The 18,738-nt window shown below is 35.6% G+C and overlaps 1 protein-coding gene across 5 annotated transcripts in view; it reads left to right on the top strand.

The window, feature by feature from the left end:
* The window catches only part of fab1 (1-phosphatidylinositol 3-phosphate 5-kinase fab1), a 33,224-nt gene extending 16,732 nt beyond the window's left edge, over positions 1–16,492 (top strand). For 2 of the 5 annotated variants that reach the window (XM_022062517.2, XM_022062514.2), the window contains exons 16-31: positions 237–556; positions 1,357–1,603; positions 2,426–2,607; positions 3,420–3,595; positions 4,112–4,243; positions 4,986–5,182; positions 6,014–6,151; positions 6,399–6,540; positions 8,036–8,259; positions 9,230–9,408; positions 10,210–10,341; positions 12,044–12,185; positions 12,709–12,889; positions 13,088–13,420; positions 13,760–13,921; positions 14,335–16,492. In XM_022062517.2, coding sequence (XP_021918209.1) covers positions 237–556; positions 1,357–1,603; positions 2,426–2,607; positions 3,420–3,595; positions 4,112–4,243; positions 4,986–5,182; positions 6,014–6,151; positions 6,399–6,540; positions 8,036–8,259; positions 9,230–9,408; positions 10,210–10,341; positions 12,044–12,185; positions 12,709–12,889; positions 13,088–13,420; positions 13,760–13,921; positions 14,335–14,531 — 3,084 coding nt within the window. In that variant the 3' untranslated portion in view covers positions 14,532–16,492. The remainder of the gene's footprint in view (positions 1–236; positions 557–1,356; positions 1,604–2,425; positions 2,608–3,419; positions 3,596–4,111; positions 4,244–4,985; positions 5,183–6,013; positions 6,152–6,398; positions 6,541–8,035; positions 8,260–9,229; positions 9,409–10,209; positions 10,342–12,043; positions 12,186–12,708; positions 12,890–13,087; positions 13,421–13,759; positions 13,922–14,334) is intronic. The other 3 variants (XM_022062518.2, XM_022062520.2, XM_022062519.2) reach the window with 3 other exon arrangements.
* Positions 16,493–18,738: the final 2,246 nt, after the last annotated feature.

The following is an 18,738-nucleotide window of genomic DNA, read 5'->3' as shown; positions in this document are numbered from 1 at the left end:
CTGTGTGTAGTCTGGTCGATGGTTACCAACATTTCAGAGTTCATACTGGCTCTGTCATCAGGGCCCTGATGACGGAGGCAGTATGACCACTGAAACATCGACCAGACTACACAGCGCAATAACCCAGAAGACAGTAAGCTTCTTGTCTCAACAAATTGTTATTTGTATGTATTTATATACTTAATGAAAGAATGTTTATTTTACTGGTAGAAACAAATGTTCTGGGTTGTTTACAGCTTAGACCCCAGCATCCATTTGTTTCTGCAAAGCTTACAAGTACTGTTGAAAGTTGTGAAGTTCAGACTCTGCTGGCACATTTCCGAGCATGTGGAGGTCGAGTTACCTCAACCCCAACTTCTCCTGAGCTGTTGCATTCAACTAAGGCACCCACACAAGGCTGTAGCACAACAGGAGATGCAGTAAATACATCAGCAGTTAGCAAACAAAGTTCTTGGCCTGATGCACTGGATCCTGCAAATCATCAGCGTCTAGCTGTGCTCTTCTGCAGCTATTCTCATGAATCTCAAAATGCCCCGGCATTTTGTGTTAGTCCTTGGTAAATGTTTTTAAATATTATATACCCTTTGTTAATTCATGTATTTTAATTCCATGTGTAGTGGTATAATTTTATATGGCATGTCATAGTAAATGAATATGAGATTCTTGATGTGGATGTGCATGTATTGTCTAATCTTGGTAAATATCATTTCCTTTGTACATTACAGGCATCTTCCCCCCCCCCCCCCCCCTTCCCCACAAGAAAAGCATGGTCTGAATATTCTGTGTATATTACTAAACTTAGTACACATAGCCTGTTACATCTTTTAATGTTCATGGACTGTAGCTTCTAACAGTAGCTGGTGGACAAGATACCCGACTTTCCAGTAGTAATGAGGAAGGCAGACTTGCCTGTTCCCCTTTTAGTATTTTGTGATGTATTTTTGTTTCCTGTTTAGTTAAAGTGGGGTCTGTGCTAAATGCCAATAGACTGTTTTGTTATTTACACAATATGACCTATCTAAGACCTAAAAATCAAAGTACACGTGATTGTAAATTTACTTTGTTTCACATGAATATGAAATTTGGTTTCTCACTGTGAGGGATAAACATAGAAGCTGCTGTGTGTACCTTATAAGGGAGAAAGTAACGGGATGAAGAAATTTTCATAATAAAGAGCTCCGTAATATATGCTTTTACTAAATAGTTTCCTTCCTTCCTTCCTCCGTGGCTCTGTGGTCCTCTGAGGACCTTGGCCTCCCTATTTGTATTTTTATAATTATTTGTCAGATTCTCTTTGCAGTATCTCCACTATACATGTGAGTAGAATTCAGTTATTTTCTTTTTCCTTTCCAACAGGGTTGTATTCATGAATTTCTATGGACACAATGACATCCCCCTGGGAAGCTTCCTAGAGCGTTATTGTTTCCGTCCATCTTATGTTTGTCCTTCAGAATCATGTGAGACTCCAATGGTGCATCATGTTCGCCGATTTGTGCATGATATGGGCTGTGTTCACATAATTCTGAAGGAGCTGGAAAAGCAAATCCCAGACACTGAAGGAAATGACATTGTTATGTGGAGTTGGTGCAGTAAGTGTAGAATGGTGAGTTCTGAAATTAGAATATGTTTTTGAAGTATGGATGCCACATGTCTGGTAGTTCAGTTGATAAGTGTTAACTCATATTGAGTGTCACCATACAGGCTGGTGTAGAATTGTATCTGGGAGGTACCCAGTTCAGATCTTGGCCAAGTTATCTGTTGTCTGTCTGGATTCTGTTGATCTTCCTCAGTTTTTCCAGGCATGTGTTGGATATTATTTTCAAATAAGTTGTAACTGCAGCTTAAAAATCTGTAGAACATACTGTTTTTTTATATCACTTAAAGTTATCTTTCTCTGCTTTATTTCAATAATGACATAGGCTTGAGTACTTTGTACATCTGCCATTGATATCTAGAAAATTAATTTCTTGTTATGTGTTAACAAACCTAGAATGATTGTATGCATTGCCTTTTATAGATAATAATATTGTTTGTGTTATAACTTTGTAAAAGTGTTATGTATTGAAATAAGATAGTATAGATTACTTGCAGAAATTTTTTATCTTTTAACAAAGGACAGAAATTTGCTGTACCCGATGGAAGGAGAAGGTAAAGAAAGTTATTTAAATTCAAGGATAACTAACCCTATCCAAGTTCTGACCTGGACTATCTGAAACACAAGTTACATTTTATTTCTGTCTTGTGCATATGCATTTGTTTACATTTATTTTATAAAATGAGTGATACGAAGGTAAAGAGGTAGTATGCAGTGACACTTCACCGAGGACATTTACTGTGTGTTCCTCTTATTCATTGGACACTTAACTTCTCAGCCTGTTAAGAGTAGAGAGATTAACTTCTTGATATAGTTTTGTGATATTGATAGGTATCACCAGTTGTGCCAATGTCAGCAGATACTTGGTCATTGTCTTTTGCTAAGTACTTGGAGCTGCGTTTTCATGGAGGGATGTACCGAAGACGTGGGCAGGAAGGCACTGTGTGTTCACATTCCCTTCATCATGAACATTACCAGTATTTCGGAATGAGGAACATAGTTGCATCCTTCAAGTATGTATAAATGTTGCATTACAAGCCAATGAATAGTGGTAAAATTATCTTTGTAAGTTCCATCTTCAATCTATAACTTACTTAATATTATAATTTAAATTCTGTTTCTTCTTTTTATGCATTTTGTTTCCCACAGGATGCATGAAATAATATATAATGGGAAATTGTGTCTGTTGTCTACTCATTTGCATGCTACATTCCCAAGACTTTACACTAAATTCTGGTGAAATTTCATATCCTGGTTCAGTACTAAAAGTTACAATGAGAATTTCATGTTAATTTGTATCACTTCTCATAACCTTCAGTTTGCATGAATCCCTGATTGAATTTTCACTTGTTTTCTCAAAAACTGTTTATTATATAAACAATTTATATATACTCTGCAATATTTTGACAGACATTTGGAAGTGTTCATATGTTTCCTAAATGTGCAGAGTCGATAAGCTAAGAAATGCTCAGCAGTCATCAATCTGTTCACATAAGCTGTGCAAGAACTACTAGACTGTTTCATGGAAATAGAATATTATTTGCAATAGAAGCCTGTTGTGCCAAGGATATGAAGGAGAATATGTTGAAAATAAAATATTTTGCCTAATGGAGTCTTCTCTTCATATATATACTGATATTTGCAGTAGAACACCAGCTTCTATGCAGTGGCTGGATCAGATTATGGCAGTCTTAGCATAACCTGTCATTTTGACAACGAAAAGGTTAACTGAAAAATTGATATTTAGATTGGCTGTTCAGACAATAGATAGTTATATCAAGTTACAGGCCTTGCAGTAATCAGGGCCTGTTATGTATTGTTGCAGGTACACCAGTATTACATTATGGGAGGTGTCATTGCCTCCACCTGTCATTGCTACATATTATGACCCACAGCAGCAGACTAATGTTATAGAAGAAATCAAATTCCTTGCATTGAAAGGATATGAAGTGTACAGCTGCATCCTAGAAAAAATTTGCTTTTTTGGAACTGATTTGGATGGTGAGAATATAATACTATTTATAATTTGCCTTTGGTCTCTTGACTCTTGGAGAAACCTGATGTTGTAAATTTCTTGTTTACATCATTTGTCAGGATTCCACTGACTGAGATACTGGTAATTCTTGAAAAACAGTGTTGTTACTATTATTTCCACCATGTGTTGAATTAAGTTTAAATTTTCTATTTCTTCATGGCCAAGAAATCGGATAAAGAAAAGCTATTAACATTCTTCATGAAGCAAGAATTGGGCAGGTAGGAAGGTGATGGATAAAGTTTTGCAGTGTGGGTTCTTGTGGTATGGATGTTGAAAAAATTCTTTGTAAATAGTATTGTCTTTATACCATTTCAAGTAATTCTTTTTTGTAGATTGTGGATAGAAATTTTCAGTTCTATGGCCCCTAATTATAGTTCAGAAAGTTCTATATTTATCTTTTTGTAATCTTTCTTTTGTTATTTTTGTTAGTTAGCTTCCAGATCCTATGGTTTGCAATCTGAATACTCTTTTGTGATTTTTAGGGATAGGATTTATGAAGCAGCAGTTGCAGAAAGAACAAGTACATTTTAAGTCATGTATTGAGGAGATTCAATTGAAACTTACTTCACCTACACTTGAAGCTAAGAAACTGGAAGGACAGATTGCAGAAAAAGGTAAACTGTTGTAAGAATCCACAGACTAAGTATGTTGTTGGTAATTGTACCTGTGAAGCCCTTTGAATCACAGACTGCATACTGCAGCATAAAAGCATCTATCTGTTTTGACAGTTCTGTTTTATGGGTGCACTAATATTTAGGCCACACCACTTGTTGAATGATTCACTATTGAGGTATGAACGTTTCTTCTTTCATTATTGTGTAAAGTGAATTCATTGGTTTAGAGTTGATTGGCTGTATGCTTTTTAAAGGATCCAATAAATTAAACTTTAAGAATTTAACATAAAACTAAACTAACATGGATAAAATGGTGGCATTTGGCATTTATTCTGCATTTATAGTCATTACTTGGTCTCTTGTGGGTAGGCAGTGGCATTTGTGTTTCAAATGTAATCATTTTACCATTAATTTTTGGTAGTCAGAGCATTTTGAAAGTGAGGTTGGCTTTAAGATAGAAATTTTGTAATGTATTTTGTGGAGAGTGGCATGTGAAAAATACATTTACTTTTGGTGATGTTAATGGACAAATTGTGGAACTGTGTGATTTTGGATATTTGATTTTGTTTTTTCACTGTCATGTTGGAAGTAGAAAACCATTCTGTAATAGAGTAAGATTTCTAAATGTTGCCCAAAACTTGTCACCATTCCCTTATATCACCTCTATATCCATAAGATTCTTCTCATTATGTTTCTTTGTAATTACCTAACTCACATATGCTTTGTATTTATATTGTTTCAGATGTACAGCAATTAATGTGGCGCATTGAGGACTCTGTAGTGCAGCTTAAACGTCTTATAGCAGATGTTGTTGTTACTTGGAATGCTAAAATTCAGGACCTTGTGCTGATCTCCAAAAAGAGAGATGAGAAGCATCGGAGAAATTATGGAGGAAAACCATCAGCTCCTACTACCAGCCACTCTCTTGAGTATGACAGGGTAAGTTTTAAAGATATAACAAATGTAAATAAGCACTCATAATAACAGGTAAGAATATTTGTGTGTCTGTAATAGGTAAGCAAGTGATGCCTGTTTTACTACAGAAGTTTATAGCATGTACAACTTTGACTTCTGGGGATGGACTGCATCTAATGTTCAGAATTATCCAACATTCTGGCAAACATTGCAGTTGCTATCTTCAGAGGAATATATAATGAAGATTTCTGTCTTCTGGGTTATTGCGCTGTGTAGTCTGGTCGATGTTAACCAACGTTTCAGAGGTCATACTGCCTCCGTCATCGCCCTGATGACGGAGGCAGTATGACCTCTGAAACGTTGGTTAACATGGACCAGACTACACAGTGCAATAACCCAGAAGACAGAAATCTTCATACTCACCGCTGTGAGAACCTCAAGTCTTACGAATATATAATGGTTGGGATTTTTTGTTTGCCTTATATAAAGCAGGTGGTAGGTGTTGAGTTGGATTTGATGGTGTTGGTTTGTAGAGCAGAAGAGTAGGCTGTTCTCCAATTGGATAGAATTCAAGAAGTGAATTGGATAGCAGCTGCCTTTGTGTCCACATGTTACATCTGCAAAAGTACTGAACACATTTCATGAAATTTAATGTTTGAGGTCTTACACAGCAAGCTGTTAGACAAATTTACTATAATTTTGAATGTCAGTACAATATAACCCTTGCTTAATTTACGTAAAACTCAAAATGAACATATTTCTGGTTTTGCTATTGGGTCAGACATACCTTGACTTTTGATATATTTCAGTACATACGTTTTTTGCCAGTAATACTGTCATATTTTTCCACTATAGGTATCCAGTAGCAGTACCCAATTGTTGGATGATGTTGTAGTGGAGATGGCTTCAGGTGTCACCTCGGCAGCACAATGGGAGGACACTAGCAGCTGCTCTGAAGGTCATGAGGACACAAGTCCATCTTCTCCAGAACCTGTAAGTGGTGCTTCAGGGAAACTTTGCACAACATAAGTTCTTATTTCCTGTCTACAAAATGGTGTGAGGAGGAAATACAAAATGTAGGACTTGCTTTGACAATCTATCAGATTGAATGTATGGTTTCCTATGTTTTGTATTTTCTGACTTAAACATTTAAGCATGATTATTTCTACGTAAGTTTTAAATTAATGTCATGTCTGTTTTGGCTAATACATAATCATATTACTCTTCGTTATGTTTGTAGATGGGTGGTGTTGCCGAGCTGCTGGATGCAGATGAGAGTTTGAGCTCAGGTCAGGGCCTTGATACCAGCTCCAGTGCCCTGGCAGACAGCATTAATGCTACAGATTCTCACCTGTCAGCGTTTCAACAAGATGCAGTTAGTAGTGAGTATTGTTTGTATTCAGTACATTATTTACCTATGCTTTGTTGTGTAATATATTCACAGTTTATCAGATCTAAAACTTCTTGACGATGGTGAAGAGTCAATTGAATAAAAATTTTCTTGGATATTATCCATCGTCTAGTAAATATAAATCGTAAAACGACGTTTTGGAGATAGGGATTAGCTCTATCTAGTGGGCCCAACTGTGTAGGAACCTGAAGACGGAGATAGAGTCCCATCTCTGAAACGTCGTTTTACGTTTTATATTTACTAGACGATGGATAATATCCAAGAAAATTTTTATTCAATTGACATATTCACAGTTGTTTGTGCATCATCTAAAGTAATGGTTTAAAAGATTTTTAACACTTTCAGTGCCAACCTACAAATATCCAGACATCTGGGGAAGAACTGCAAGTATCCAGTAAATGAATAAAAATTGTCCACAGCAGTCGGTTTAATTTTTTAAAATTTTTGTTCAAGGTTGAATTTGTAAAATTTTTAAATTATTCAGAAATGCTCATTTACTGATGCCATAAACTTTGCCTCCATCAACAGAGGAGAATTTGTATATGTAGCATTAAAAAATGGCAGACATTTTGGATATGGAGGCTTGATCTCACTGAGAAAAGTACTTTACTTTGTAGATGCACACATGCGCACACTGGCTCACACACACACACACACATCTACCTTTGTTCTGTCAGGCAAAATGATTTATGCGTTTGCAGTTCTGTTTGTTTTTGATAGGTCTCCATCTTGTATGTTGATCATGAAACCAACTCCCTGGTCTGAATGTTACTGTGGTTTACTTCAGTCCCTCTGCACAAACATCAGGGTAGTACCTTGAAACAGGCCACAGCTACTTTCTCTCCATTCCTTTAAGTTCCTAAAATGTGGTTGACATCTGATATTATTTGATACTGAATAACCACTGAATTTCATAGTGTTGTTAATTCAATCCATCCACTACTGTCTCACCATTAATCTAATGAATATTGGAACTAAAAGTTTAATGGTAGGCCTTATAAGCAGTTTTATAGACTATAGTACCCTGTAACTGGATCTATGGAAATTATTACAAAATTTCTCCGTGTTTCATATTTATGTATTTACATTTATAAGTCAGTGTACAATATAGTTTTAAACAAAGAAAATGTGTCATATCTGAAAGTTGAAAAGCATGCAAATATTTCAGGATTTTTTTTGGCTTAAATCAACTTCTTGTAATTGAGTGAGGAAACAAATTAGGAAACTTATGCATAGCATAATGAATAGATTAACAAACTGGGAATTACTTTGGCTGCTTTCACATAGGGAGATGTAATTATATTGCAGTGCTGTGTTGGAGAACAGAAGCAATTTTGATTTTATACATGTAGCTCCATTGAGTGTAGTCAGTCTGTAAGACATAATATTGAACAGTTTGTTGGTCTATGAACAGGAATAATATTGAATACCCTGTGGAATTGTGTTACAAATTTCTTCTGTCTCAGATCAAGACAGCATTTCCGTTCAGAATCCAGAGGTGGTGCTAGGGTCCCAAAGTCAGACTGTTGCCTCTGGATTATCTCGTGGGCATGTGAGGTCATATTCTGATGTAACACCAACTGTAGTTGATGAACAGGATTCAAGGCAAGCACAGCACACAGACAAGAAGAGTGTGAAGACAATCCTGTCACACCTCCTGCCAACATCCACTGGTATGGCACCAGTACAGGTATGTTTGCATGTGTTTGGCTTTCTTACAAGCTTTTTTAAGTGTCAGTGATGATACTGAAAGTAATATTTGTGAATTGTACCCTCTGTAACATTTTTTTTCAACCAATGATTTAAAGACCGTTTCTAATCCTTACATTGAAATTTGTGTTAACATTACATATATTTTACCACTGCTGGAAAAATTATTTTATGAATAGCAACCTTTCTATTTTATATTAAACATTACTACTTCATATACAGGCTTTATTAGATAATGAATTTATAACAAATTATTTAATATGTTTGTTTATTATTATTAATTATTACTATTCAGTGGTGTTATATATGAAATTTGTTTGATTTTAATGTCACTTGAAAGTGCTACTTTTTAAATATTTTTAGATATGTTAATAATATTAGATTTGTAGTCTGTTATATGTGCTGTACAGTTTATGGTTGACAGAGTAGAGTTTCGTGGAAAAGCCACTACTGTTTCGTTTCAAATTAAGTGTGGAGTAATATTGTCTGTCACATTTTGGTCTATGCTGATATTTCCTTGTGGAATGAAGTGAATAGTGTGAAAATGCCTTATGGATAGATCATGTCTTTGTAACTTATAAATTACTTTAATTTAATGAGATAAATTACAGTCCATGAATTTTTATACAATATAAGACTCCTTTTTATATAGAGCCTAATATAAAAAATGTGCATAGTGAAGGACATGAAAGAATGACAAAAGTAATTATATGTTCAGATGTTAAATGATTCTTGAAGGATTGTTGGTGAAGAGGTAATATGCTGATTTAGCCATGTGAATACCTGACTTGCATTGGTCACAAACGTCAAACAATCTTAAAGAATCGGATGTTATATTACATGTGTTTTGAGGTAAGATTTTTTCAGAAACCTGGGAATTGTAATTTTTATTTTATAAAAACCACATGAGGCATCTTTCTTCTCCTATCAGTTTATGTTATTACTTTCAGAGCCCATTGAGTCCACAGGAACACCACTTTTTTCCAACTGGATGTTCTGTCCCTGTTATTGTGTATGAAAATGAGCCATCATCCATCATTGCTTATGCCCTGAGCTCTCAGGAGTACCAACGTAGTTTGGATGATATACTCGCAAAGAGGCTGACTACTTATGAACAGACATCACCCAGGTACTTAATTGTCATTTTGGAAATTAGAAAAAGTTCTGTACCCTTTGTTTTTTGTTGATTGTTATATAACTTATATGGTTCTAACTTATGTTCTTGATTAAAATGACTTTATTGGGGAGATGAATATTGGTTGTCAGATGTTCCCCACTTACATAAATATAATGAAAATTCCTGTCTTTAGGGTGGGCCAGCCAACATTTTTATGTTTCTTATTATTTTGTTAAAAACTGTTATTCCATCTACTTTTAACATTTCTGAAGATATATTAAAATAATAACTTTTATACTTGATTTATGGGTGTGAAATATGATCTCTTACCACAATATGACAGAAGGTGGTGGTGAATGCATTTAAAGGTTTGTTGTCATGGATGAATACAACAAGTAGTATATATATTTATGTCTATACAGTATATTCTTAAACACTTCCTTTGATGACCCATACAGTTTTGATGCATATACGAGTAGTTTGTATGCTAAGAGATACCACCATCTGATTATATGAGCCTACAAGAACTACTGTGGTTTACTGTCCTGAAAACTGAAAGTCAAGATTGAATTTTTTAAGCCAAGTGTAAGCTGCTTGCATTGTCTTTTTGAAATTTCTTCCTAAATGTTTGTATCTTTATTCTGCTTTCTGATTTTGCAAGTTAATGATGGAAGAAAGGTGCAAGTGACCAGTGTACCAGTGTTTCAGAGTATGATGATTTGAGAAATTATTTCCCTGTGCTTGTAATCTTTCTGGGAAAGATTTGTAAGTTATAAATAGAACAGTAGGGCATGGTTAACATTTTTTGGGCAGCCCAGTGCACAAGAGGAAATCAGGTCAATCTCAGGTGGAACGAGAGATCAGTGGTTGTGCAGAACCAGTGCAGTTGTCTGAATCTCGTCGTTCTGGAGTTTTGTCCTTCCTTCGAGGTTCCAACACTGCTAAGTAAGTTGTGGTGAGCGTGTATTTGGCTGGTAGAATTGTAGTGTTTTCTTTTTGTAGTTGTCAAAAATGTTTCACAAAATGCATGCTGGTGTCCTCCATGAGAGCCTTGTTCTAGAATGATATGGTCCTGATATATTAGTCCATATTCCCATTGTCTTAATAACATAAGTTTTTGTTTTTACATACTTTTCTAGTGGCATTACATTTTTGGTTGGGCTAGTTTTATCGTCTTCTTCTTCTTCTTTTTTTTTGCATTCTTTGCACAGGTGAATGAATGTGGAGGCTGTGGCCATTGTCTGTTTGCATGTTTTATTTCTGAAACTGCTGAACAGGTTCAATCAGATTTAGTATTGGCAATCTACACTTTTACCACTTGTAATTAGATGGTTGCTAATGCTCAGACTCTTATGTCATCCATTTGTCTTCTCGTGTTCATGTAATACAAATTCATGCCTCATTTCATTTTGGAGACGGCTTGATACTGAAGTAAAATATTTATATTTTCTATAGAGTTTGAGCCTGTAAGTTGCCGGGCAAAATTAGGTTCAATTCATTTAATTTAATCTTATATTGTGCATTTTATAGCAGAACTAACAATGTTTCATATACTTTATTGAAAAAAGTGTTTTGTTCTTCCTCAAATCCTTATGAATGCGTGTGTTTGATGTTTCCTGTCCATGAATTCTTTCAATTCAATTTACGGTTTATGTGTGTCACTGAATTTTTTGTTTCTTTCTTGTAATTTCCCAGAGAACATACTTAGATTATTGCTACTGGTATGCAACAGGCCTTGAAAATGTATTTAAGTAAAAGTTTTTAGTGAAAATTTGCATAACATTTTGAAAAATATATTGCCATATGTAGAGGTACTATATCTCCACTTAAACTATATTCTTTTTTGGCTGATATATTTAGTTCAATAATTTTTTAATCTTTAATATTTTGTAGCTATAGTATGGAACAACTCATTTGCTTTCTCTCTCTTCATGCCCATTCAGGACTGTATTCAACATATGGAGAATCCAGTGTAAAGAAGAGACTAATGATTTTATGGGCTATTGCTTCACTTGGGGTCACGTACATCAAAGCTTAATTTATGAATGAGGACATTGATTGGACATTATCATTGACTATGTTTCTGTCGTTTCATTATTGATATGATGTGTATTTATTTTTATTTTAATTTTTGTCCTTATGGCACTAGCATGTTTACTGTGTTATAATTACATACACTTCGTTTTGTCAGGTGCTCATATATGTTATTGTTATTTTTAATGCATTTGGTTTCTTTGTGCCTTGTCAATACTAGCTGTTTTAATAATTTCTTGAAATAATAATTCTTTCTCCTAGGTTTTTGTAAACATAAAGCTGTCTGATGATGATACACACGAACGTTCCATATTGTTAGGCAGTTACTGCCAAAATGTTTATTTCAGTAGTCATATTGATAAGAGTATTCATATTAAATTGTTGACAAATATTGCACACTAGCAAAAATTCTTTCACAACTCAAACAAGATTGGAAATTTGTACTCTTTGGATTACACTGGCATTGGTTTCTGTGTTCATTGCAGCACTAAGCAATGATTGGTGAATTTTATAATGCTAGAATAGTAATTGGACAATCACCGGAAGGGACATTATATCTGGGAATTATGTCTCTGACCTGATATCTGATGATAAGTGTGAATGTTGGTGGCAGCAGCTTGCCGCGATCTGGACTACTGGATGGGGTTCAGTACAGTACATCTCCTGCTGCTGATACTGTAGGGTCCCCAGCAAGTGAGTCAGATGACACAACTGGAGGCAACATGAAGGGGAGCAGAACGCAACCACACATTGAGGTAACACAACAAGCATGTCTATATCTATAGCTGAGTTGTTTATTTAATTACACTGTTTCAACTACATAAATTTTTCTATCAAATGAGAAATGGAACAGTTTATTATGAGTGGGTAATGGGAAATAGTATGTGCAGAAATTGCAATGGCCTTTAAGGTCTTTTGTTGGACAAAGTCTAACATTAGAAAAATCGACTTCCTGTGCAATGTTTTACTGAATCTGATAACTTTAATTCCGAGCAAAGTAGATTTGATCTGGCTCTGGTGGTGTGTCATATTCAAGTAAATGTGTGTTGAATAAGGTCCTCTGTTTGACACAGTCTGACATTTGGAAAATTATATTCCAGTTCGGTTTCAAAATTAAAATTGATTTGACGTAATGGGTTGCAGCATTTTTATTTTAATTTCTTAGCAGTAAGAATTTAAAAAAAAATTATATTATGTTAAAATATTAGGATTAATGCAATCTTTTTTGTATGTTTTCAGAAAATGACCACATTTATAAGTGAAAAAATTATCTTTCAGGTGCAGTTTTCTGACTCTAGCTCTAACTTCTTCTGTCGAGTGTTTTTTATAGAACAGTTTGCAGCCCTGAGGCTAATGGTTTTACCTACAGGAGAAGAAGGATTTGTGAGGTCACTGACAAGATGTGTTCAGTGGGCAGCACGTGGTGGAAAATCTGGCTCAACGTTTTGCAAAACAAGAGGTTTGTAGAAACATAAATCCGCTGTAGAAAATAAGACACTTTGATTCTTGCCTGTTATCCACATGGGAGTATTCTGTTTTCAAATATTCTTATTGAAAGCAAAAATTCTTAGTATTCATGACATTTTACTGAGACCGCCTTGCACAGAATCAAATTTAACTCTGTAATAATATGCATTTGTATTTGCCCATGTTTCAGATGATCGATTCATTTTGAAGGAAATGTCTCGTTTGGAGATGCAGTTGTTTCTGGAATTTGCCCCTAATTACTTCAATTATATTCAACGATGTCATACATCTCAACAACCTACTCTGTTAGGAAAGATTGTTGGTGTGTATAGGATTGTGTATCGAAACCTTACATCTAATGCAACACTTCGTTCAAATTTGCTTGTTATGGAGAACCTGTTTTACTCACGGTCAGTTACTCACAAGTTTGACCTGAAGGGATCTGTGCGCAATCGGTTGGTGAATCCAACTGCTGCTGACCGTGATGGAGAAATTGTTTTGCTGGATGAAAACCTGCTCAATAGTAAGTATAGAAACTGATAAACTGAATGTCATCATGCCATGTGGATGATGTAGTAAAGAAAAGGACAATGTTTATTAAAGCGGATGTAAAATAAATACATTATAGACTGGATTCAACTGGCTCAGGATAGAGTTATCCATTTGTGGTTTAAAAGAAAAATTGATAAATAAATATGCTTGTAATAAAAACTGCAAATCTCTGCATCTGGGACCAGTTGCAGTATAGTGACTTTTCAATAGAAAGTGGTGGAGGTTGAGGTAGGAAATTTAGTGATCTATATTATGAGACAGGTGATGGTCTTTAAAAGACTGAAAATGACACTGATGTATTTTTTTTTAGTGACATGTGATGATCCCTTGTACATCCTGCCACATTCGAAGACAGTTCTGACACAAGCAATCAGTAATGACACCCAGTTCTTGGCTTCACAATCGGTAATGGACTACTCACTGCTGGTAGGATTAGACAAGGAACGCAGGGAACTCGTTGTTGGTATTATTGGTACGTATTGTGCTCACTTAGTGATGTTATGTCTTATGTGCTTATATGCAGTCTGTTTATCTGAAATTTGAGCTTGATGCAGAATAACACTACAATTTATTTTCTTAAAAATTAAATAGTAAAAATAAAGTATGTATTTTTTTGACTACTTACATATTCACGTTACTATCCTTTCCCACCCATTTTAAAGGTGTTACAGACCTTGTTTTGATATTCATATTAAGACAAGTTAAAGGATTACTGAAAATATATCATTCAGAAGCAAATTTAACAGGATAAGTTTAAACACTATACCAGCAACTAAACTTGAAAATAAAGTAATAAAATTAATCATAGGATTTATGTGGATTATAGTGTTAATACTTTCATTACTTGAAAGTACAGAAATAAAGTTCTTCTGTCTTGGTATGTAGATTACATCCGTACATTTACTTGGGACAAAAAGCTAGAAACAATGGTGAAATCTTCAGGCATACTTGGTGGGCAAGGAAAATTGCCTACAGTGGTATCACCAGAACTTTATCGAGCAAGATTTATTGCAGCCATGCATCAGTATTTCCTGCCAGTGCCAGATCGTTGGACAGGGTTGGGCAAAGGCTTGGACTGCTAAATCAGGTAAAAACATCAGAAATACATGAAGCTCTACCTCTTAGTTTATGATTTCTGTATTATGAAACTATTCACTTGTGTGAAATGTGATCCTTTCAAAAACATGGTGTGCTTAACTAGAACAATGGAGAAGTACATATCTATAATATCAGGTGGCATTTATTTAATGTTGTTCCAAACAGGGCTGCCGTTACATGGTAGTATTTACTTATGCAACTATGTGGCATGTCACTGCGTTTCTGTGCGTTTCCATTTACAACTACACGTCATGCTTTTAATTAACACAGCATGTGTCTGTTTTATTTTAAAACCATCCATAAAAATACATCTTAAATCTACTGACCATTTAATAAAATCCATTTTCCCACAGCCTCATAGCGTTTCGTGCATATGTTTTTATACTACTACTTTGTTCATCTCAGTTAACTCATCCGTGTGGGTGAAGCAGAGTAAAGCGGCCCATCCATATACGAGTCTGACTTGCGAGTCTGGCTCGGCGAGCTTGACTCGTGAGCCGGGCTCGGATATATTTCACCACACATGCAGAGCAGACTCGGCTCGTGACACCCCACCAACAGACGAGTTTGGCTCAGTGGAACCCGAGCCGAGCGGGACTCGTATGTGGATGGGCCACTTAACATACTGAATAATGCAAGATATATTGCCTATACATTTTCATATCTTTTGAAAGTCTGAAGAGAAAGAGTGAGCTCTTGAAGTTATATATTTTGTTTGGGGTTTATTTTGTGGTACTGTTTGGGATTGCTCTCTGTACAAATTGTATCAAATGTAATCCAAATTGTTGGAGCCATTGTTGAAAAAATAGGTTTGTGTTCAAGCTTTCATGTATAGTTCTCCTAATTTGTGAGCTATTTGTTTGAGACTCATGTTTGTTAGGATGTGCACACTTCAAACAGTAAAAATTAAGGTGCAGTACATAAACAATATCCCAGAATGTTTTTTGTTCATAGTGGGAACCTTAAACGTGGTTATCCTCCAGAATGTTAAGTTTGATGTATGTATGTATGTATGTATGTTGTGATATTGTATGTTTGTGCATTCTTTGCACAAACTGAACACATGCAGGAGAGATTGTTTTCCATCTTTCAGCATGTTTGAACTTAAGAACCACTGTATGGATTTTGATGAAATTTGGTATGAACGTGTTGCCATTGGAGGCTACCCTTTGAAATCTATATTTAGCTTTAAATGTAACGGCGAATACAAATGAACTATTGGAGGTAGGCAGCTAATTGCAAAGATAGAACTTATCTGACTCAGAACTTGTTTCTACTGAGTATTTTGCATTTTATATTGTTAATCTAAAGTGTGTGGTACTTTTAGCTAGTAATAAATATGTGCAATAAATTTATTTAGTTCTTAAATATCAATATTAGGGAGAAAACTGTGAAGAAACATTCCGTATTATGCCCTTCGTTATTGTTTTGTCTGTTCCTGGATTGCACCATGTTATTTCTATAGTGCATCTAGTATTAAGAATGGACTGTGTTGTTTTGAGGGCTGCTACTTCCAAAGTCACTTTTGTTTTCTGTCTTCTATCAGCGACTTTTAATGTCGTTGAAGTTATTCTGAAAGATGTTGGTGAAAGCAGTGTAGTTTACTCACTTGTACAAAAGTCTGAAATTGCTGTAATATACTCATAACATGTTCCCATTTAGAATATCAAATTCCTATTCGCTAAATGTGACAGCTTTCTCAGTTACTGCCCGTTGTCTTCTTTGATGCACAAGGACAGTCCAGTATGCTCCAAAATTATGTAAACATTGTTAATTGTTCTGTACTACCGCAGTGAAGCAAAGTTTGTGTCGACTGAGAATGCTGTTTTTGTAAAGTGTAAGTGCATGAAGCACTGTAATGTTGTTGGTAGTAGTGTCATATGTCATATATACAAAGAATGCTTTGAAATTTGATTTTGGTCCTGGAATAAACATTGCTTTTGTACACTGTGCTTATTTTATACTTTAGCGTGTATTATTAAACGTTTGAGAAGAACATTAAGCAATCTGAATTCCACTCACAAAAAAATTAAGAGCAGACTGAATTTAGGGAATATTTGCTAAGATGCATTTCAGAATCTTTTAGCTCCCCATCTGCTGTCCAGAAATGCAAAGGTTAAAATATCTTCTTCTTCTATGGCTCTCCTGTCCGTATTCAGTCCATGGCCTCCTCAATTCTCCTCATCCATTCGGTCCTCTGTTAGGTCCATCTGTCCGAGGCTTTGATCGAGGTTTCAAAACATCTTCCTTTTTACGGTGCGAGGTTGTTAGCCTTGCGATCAACCCCCAACCTGGAAGACCAGGGTACCTGTCTTAGTCTGACCTCTCCCCCTCGACCAATCTGGGTAGGGAGGCCACTGAGGTACTCAAGCCCCACCACCATGACAAGGTGCAGGTACCATTACATGGGCGGTTAAAATATACAAAAATATTATTTTATCTGTTAGTAGGATTTGACGTCCTCACAGCGATGAATCCAAAGGTGGCTGCCTACTGGTTGTAGCGCCGTGTAGTCTGATAGAAGTTTACCAGTGTTTCAGAGGTCTTTGCTGCCTCCATCATAAGGGTGATGACTCAAGGCATTATAACCCACAGGACAGCCATCTGTTATTTTACCTGTTGTTTTCTTTGGGCGTGAAACCTTTTCTCCTTTGTTAAGGGAAGGGCACAAATTGAGAGTTAGGGGAATATTTGGATCAAAGAGGGATGAAGTGACAGGTGGCTAGAGAAAATTGCATAATGAGTAACTCCATAATTTTGATCTTCACCAAATATTATTAGGGTGTTGAAATCAAGGAGGATGGGATGGTTTGGACATATAGCTTGTAAGTTGAATTTCAGGGAAATTTGGTTTGGAGGTGTTTGGACTTATCTGGCTGAGGACAAGGACTACTGGCAGACTCTTATGAACATGACAATGAACCTTCAGGTGCCATAAAAGGTGGGACATTTTTTGACTAGTTGATTATGCTGTTAACTTTTCAAAAAGGATAGTGGAATTAGTGAGTTAGTTATTTTGTGTTTTATTAAATCTTGTCTTAAACAGAATGACCACTGACTAGCATGTTTACACTTAATGACCAGTTATTTAAATTTGATTAAAGTCTGCCAGTATTTATAGACATAAATGATCGTTGTTATAAAAAAGTACCAGAGAAGTTCGTGTGTGTTCACCATGTTTCACTTCCGATACTAGTGAAGTGAATTATTCTGATTGAATTTTGTATTCGGGCTGTATAACAAAAGTTTAATTCCAGTTCGCGTCTATCATGTCTGACTGGTCCTTTAGTGCACTTTGAACTGTTCCCCAACAAACTTATAATCTTAAAACATCCGTATACTATACACATATACGTATCGTAATGATTTATAAATGAGAGTATGAGGTAATTCACTATCGTGTACGCCGTAGATGTAGAAAAAAACTTGCTAAAACAATTTTATTGCACACCACGTTCTAGGCTAACCCACTATTTAATATAAATAGTGCTAGTGCAGGCAGGTTGATGGCCGAATCCGTGCGGGCGGACCAATCTCGAATAGAGGTTAAGTACGGGTGCTAATCATTCTTTTGTTTCTGAACGAAATAGTTTCGATGTATGGCTCATAAGAAGCGGCTAGGCAAACGTCTAATTATTTCATTTGCCAAACTATGTGCTATACTAGCAAGTGGGCTACAAAATAAGATACTAAACAGTATATTGCCGTCTTATAGAAATAATAATTGCACTGGCTGCATTTTTCACTAAAGCCACTGTCGCGAAATGCGTGGGTTTTGACTAGCATTGCTTATTTACTAAACTGTCATTAGTGCAGCGCGCTCAGTGAGACGCGTGACGAAGGGAAGGGAAGTTTGTATGTATCGGTTCGGGATATCGTTGTGAATAAGTAATTAAATAATTTGTGTAGTGTGTGAATCGTTTGTGATTATCTTCTATCGTAATTTATCTTGATGGTTATTTTTTGGTGTTATTAGTCGTGACGAGATAATTGAACAGTCCTGTACAATTATTGAAAGTGCTTTCTTAAAGGATATGCGGAGAAAAACGTGGACTTCGACCTGACGTGTCGGACATACAACAGTCTTTCAATAAAAGTTCAGGTAAGGCCAAAAGTCGCATTTTTAAGCAGAAATATTATTTTGAATTTCCCTGGTTTTGTGATTGCTTCGTACCCTGCATTTTGTATATC

The sequence above is a fragment of the Zootermopsis nevadensis genome, unplaced genomic scaffold, assembly GCF_977971745.1.
Source record: "Zootermopsis nevadensis isolate Lab colony 2312 unplaced genomic scaffold, Znev_1.0 Znev_ptg000022l, whole genome shotgun sequence".
Lineage (NCBI taxonomy): Eukaryota > Metazoa > Arthropoda > Insecta > Blattodea > Termopsidae > Zootermopsis > Zootermopsis nevadensis.
Note: the sequence above shows the minus strand (reverse complement) of the source record. Positions and strands in the feature narration are given on the sequence as shown.